Source organism: Trypanosoma equiperdum (genome assembly GCF_001457755.1).
Source record: "Trypanosoma equiperdum strain OVI genome assembly, contig: ctg_1225, whole genome shotgun sequence".
Classification (NCBI taxonomy): domain Eukaryota; phylum Euglenozoa; class Kinetoplastea; order Trypanosomatida; family Trypanosomatidae; genus Trypanosoma; species Trypanosoma equiperdum.
The window spans coordinates 9,605-12,937 of NW_027123200.1; the positions used below are offsets into that span (position 1 = coordinate 9,605).

The following is a 3,333-nucleotide window of genomic DNA, read 5'->3' on the forward strand; positions in this document are numbered from 1 at the left end:
GCTCATCTGCTGCTGCTGCTCTTTTTTTCTTTTTTTTTTTACCATTTGCTGTCAACTCTTTCTTTTCCTTTCTATTTGTTTGCTTTAGAAGGACATAAAAGTTTTTTGTTTCTTCAAATATGCAGAACTGCAAATTAAGTTAATATCACCTGCAGGTACGTGGCGCAAAGGCCAAAAAGAGGAAGAGGAAAATACAAGGAATTCACATGAGTTGATATGATATATTTGTTTACATATGATCATATTTTGACTAACAACTGGGCGTATTCTGATTATGAGGTGCGCGGGATCTTAAAAAGCAGCTACGGATTCATCCATTTCACGTTTCTGTTTTGCAGATATTTTTCTGCTTGGATGCTTGTCTATTATTTCACCTTCTTGTATTTACGAGTATAAACATACGCAAAGCAAATACAAACATACGCATAAATACACGCACCTGTATGTGTATGTATCTATGCATATTTATATATTCGAGATCCCTTCCTTTTCTTTTTTTAAATCTCCTGCCACGCAGCGCAATAGGGTTGATCATTCCAAGAAGAGATGGCAGCTTACGGTATAGTGGAGAGTCCGGATAATGTAGACTACAAAACGAAGTGCTGCTGCCAAACAACAGATGGCGTGTACTTCCAAGTTCCAAAGGAGTATTTCCGCCTTCATGCCAACTTATCCCGAAGGAAGTTACTCATCGCAGAACCCTTCGGCGTACCTCTGGACTCTTCTGCATTTGAAAGTTTGGTGGTATTGTTGGAAAAAGCCGCAATTGTGTCGCCTGCAGCTGCCACTGCCGGAACAGAAGTAGTCAGTAAAGGTGATGGAGCAAAGCAACAATGGATTAAGGACCTCAATAAGCGCCAGCAGAAGTTCGTAGGTGCCTGCTTAGGCGTAACCACATGGGATGGAGCTGATGTTTACTTTTATGAGGAAAAGTTACCAAAGGAGAGTGATGTTGTTTGGGTGAAGGTTATTCAGGTGAATGATACTTCCGCTGTGGTGCAGCTACTGGAGTATGGCAACCATGAAGGCATCATTCCATACACGGAAATCACGAGGATTCGCATTCGTGCCATCGGTAAGGTCATCAAAGTAGGTAAAAACGAAGCAGCGCAGGTTATTCGTATCGATAAGGACAAGGGTTACATTGATCTCTCCAAGAAACAGGTTACGCTAAAGGAGGCGAAAGACTGTGAGGCCCGTTTCTTCAAGGGAAATGAGGTTCGGTCTGTTGTGTGTCATGTGGCGGATGAATGCGGTGTTCCCCCAGCGGAAGCTATGAAAAGAATTGCTTACCCCTTGTACCGTCGCCAACCCGGTAAACACGCATGGGAATGGCTCTATGAACTGAACCAAACCAAAGATGTGAAGGGTATTCTCGGGGATCTGGAAATATCTGAAGCTGAAATAAAGGTGCTCATGACAACGCTGGAGCACACCATGCGAACAGAAATTGCAACCATTCATGCTGATATTGAAATGACATGTTTTCAATGCGATGGTGTGAATGCGCTACGGGAAGTTTTACTGGTTGGCCGCGACTTTAAGGCTGGAAAGGATCCACTCATTCCCATTTCCGTAACAATTGTTGGACCACCCAAATATCGGTTACGCGCAAAGACGGAGCTGAAAGAGGAGGGAATTGTTCGCATGAAGGAGGCGATTGAGATGATGAAAATTGAGATGGCGAAGCGTGGAGGTATTCTTAAGGTAGTCGCTGGTCCTTTCGTACTTGGTGAAGAGGAACATACAAAAGAGGAAAGAAATGAAGATGCCGAAGACGATGAAGGCGAAGACACGGACTGAAGAGGAGCGGCGTGAGGAGAAAAAGAAAGAGAGAAAGAGAGAAAGAGAGAGTGAAAGAAGTGCTTTTGTGTTTATATATTTGTGTTCGTGTGGGATAGGAGAAGAGGAGGAAAGACAACATGCATCGCAACGCGAATGTATGGAACACTTTTCTTTTTTTGTTTTTTTAGCACCTTTTCTCACTTTTGACTCTTTTCTCCTCTTTTTTTTTTCTTTGTTAATGCCATACTAACAAACGCAACGAGACAACACCGACGCCAACGCAGGGGAGTGAGATATGAACTAGGGACTATTTGAGTTACTTAAATAACTTCTGAGTTAAAGAATATATTAAATCAAAAAAGCAAAATAATATTTTTTTTCTTTTTTAAAAAAAAAACAAAATAGAAAAGAAAAGAGAGGATGGATGGAGGCTTGAGTGAGAAGGGAAGTGTAGGGGAAGTGAAAGTAATGGATGTTGTGACCAATTTTCCTTCCACTAAGCGGTGGGAAATCGAATACTTTCATGCGCTACCATAACCGCTGCTACATTATCCTTCACTCTGGCTTAATAGCACGTGTTCATATATTAATTAATGTATTTGCTTACATGCGTGTTATCACATATTGCAGTGTACTTATTTGTTTGATTCCTTTTCTTGCTTCCATTTTTCTATTATCTATTCATTATTTTCTCTATTTACTTTCCGTTATTATTATTATTATTATTGTTATTTTTATTTTTTTAGGTTTTGCTTTAAGTTAGCGTTGCAATGAGATTCCATGCGTACCTGCGTATTGGAGCCACACAAGTTTGAAGGAAGGATAAAAGCTAAATCAGAAATACATTTATATTAATATTTATATCTTATCATTGGCAGCAGATTGCATTAGTTTGTAGAGGAAAATAGCGGCATAATTCTAACGATTGGTAAAAGGCAAAAAGGAAATGGATGCTCGTCTTTTTTCTTTTTTCTTTTTGTGTGAGCGTGTGCGTGTGTGTATGATGGCGCCTCATGTTTTATAATTTTTAGAGAGTACACCCGCAGTTGAAGCCATAGTTTTCATAGCATTTATATACAAACTGAAATATTGAGCGACGCCACTGTGAAGGCAAATGTTTACTGCTGCAGACATCTGTACGGCGATATTTATTTATTTGTGTGTATAAATCACTCGCGGTAGTGATAATACTAACAACAATTTTTATTAATTGTTGCTTTATTTAAGTTGTTATTTAGCATCGAACTATTGTTTTTTCTTTGGTTTTGTTGAATTATTCCTCTTGTCAGTTGTTTAATAATGTGTTTGGTACTCCGCTCTGAGGAAAGACTTAACCGATTTTATGTCTCTCTCTGTCTCTCTTTTTTGTTTTTTAAAAAAAAAACCCCTCCTCCCCACCAAATCTTTTAAACTTTCTTTACCGCCATTATGTCATTTGCAAGAAAAGGGAGGTGAGGGAATTAAACCAAATAGAACCAAAGAGGAGAGGAGAAACACCAGAAGAAATAAAATAAAGAGAAGAAATAACAACAGCAACAACAACAACAA

At 39.2% G+C, this 3,333-nt stretch overlaps 1 protein-coding gene across 1 annotated transcript; it reads left to right on the top strand.

Annotated features, from left to right (window-relative positions):
- Positions 1–546: 546 nt before the first annotated feature.
- Positions 547–1,803, top strand: TEOVI_000533900 (eukaryotic initiation factor 2a, putative; the record flags this gene model as incomplete). The annotated part of the gene is made up of 1 exon (XM_067220768.1): positions 547–1,803. One exon carries the CDS (start codon positions 547–549, stop codon positions 1,801–1,803), a length of 1,257 nt encoding a protein of 418 aa, XP_067076869.1.
- Between the last annotated feature and the right edge of the window lie 1,530 nt (positions 1,804–3,333).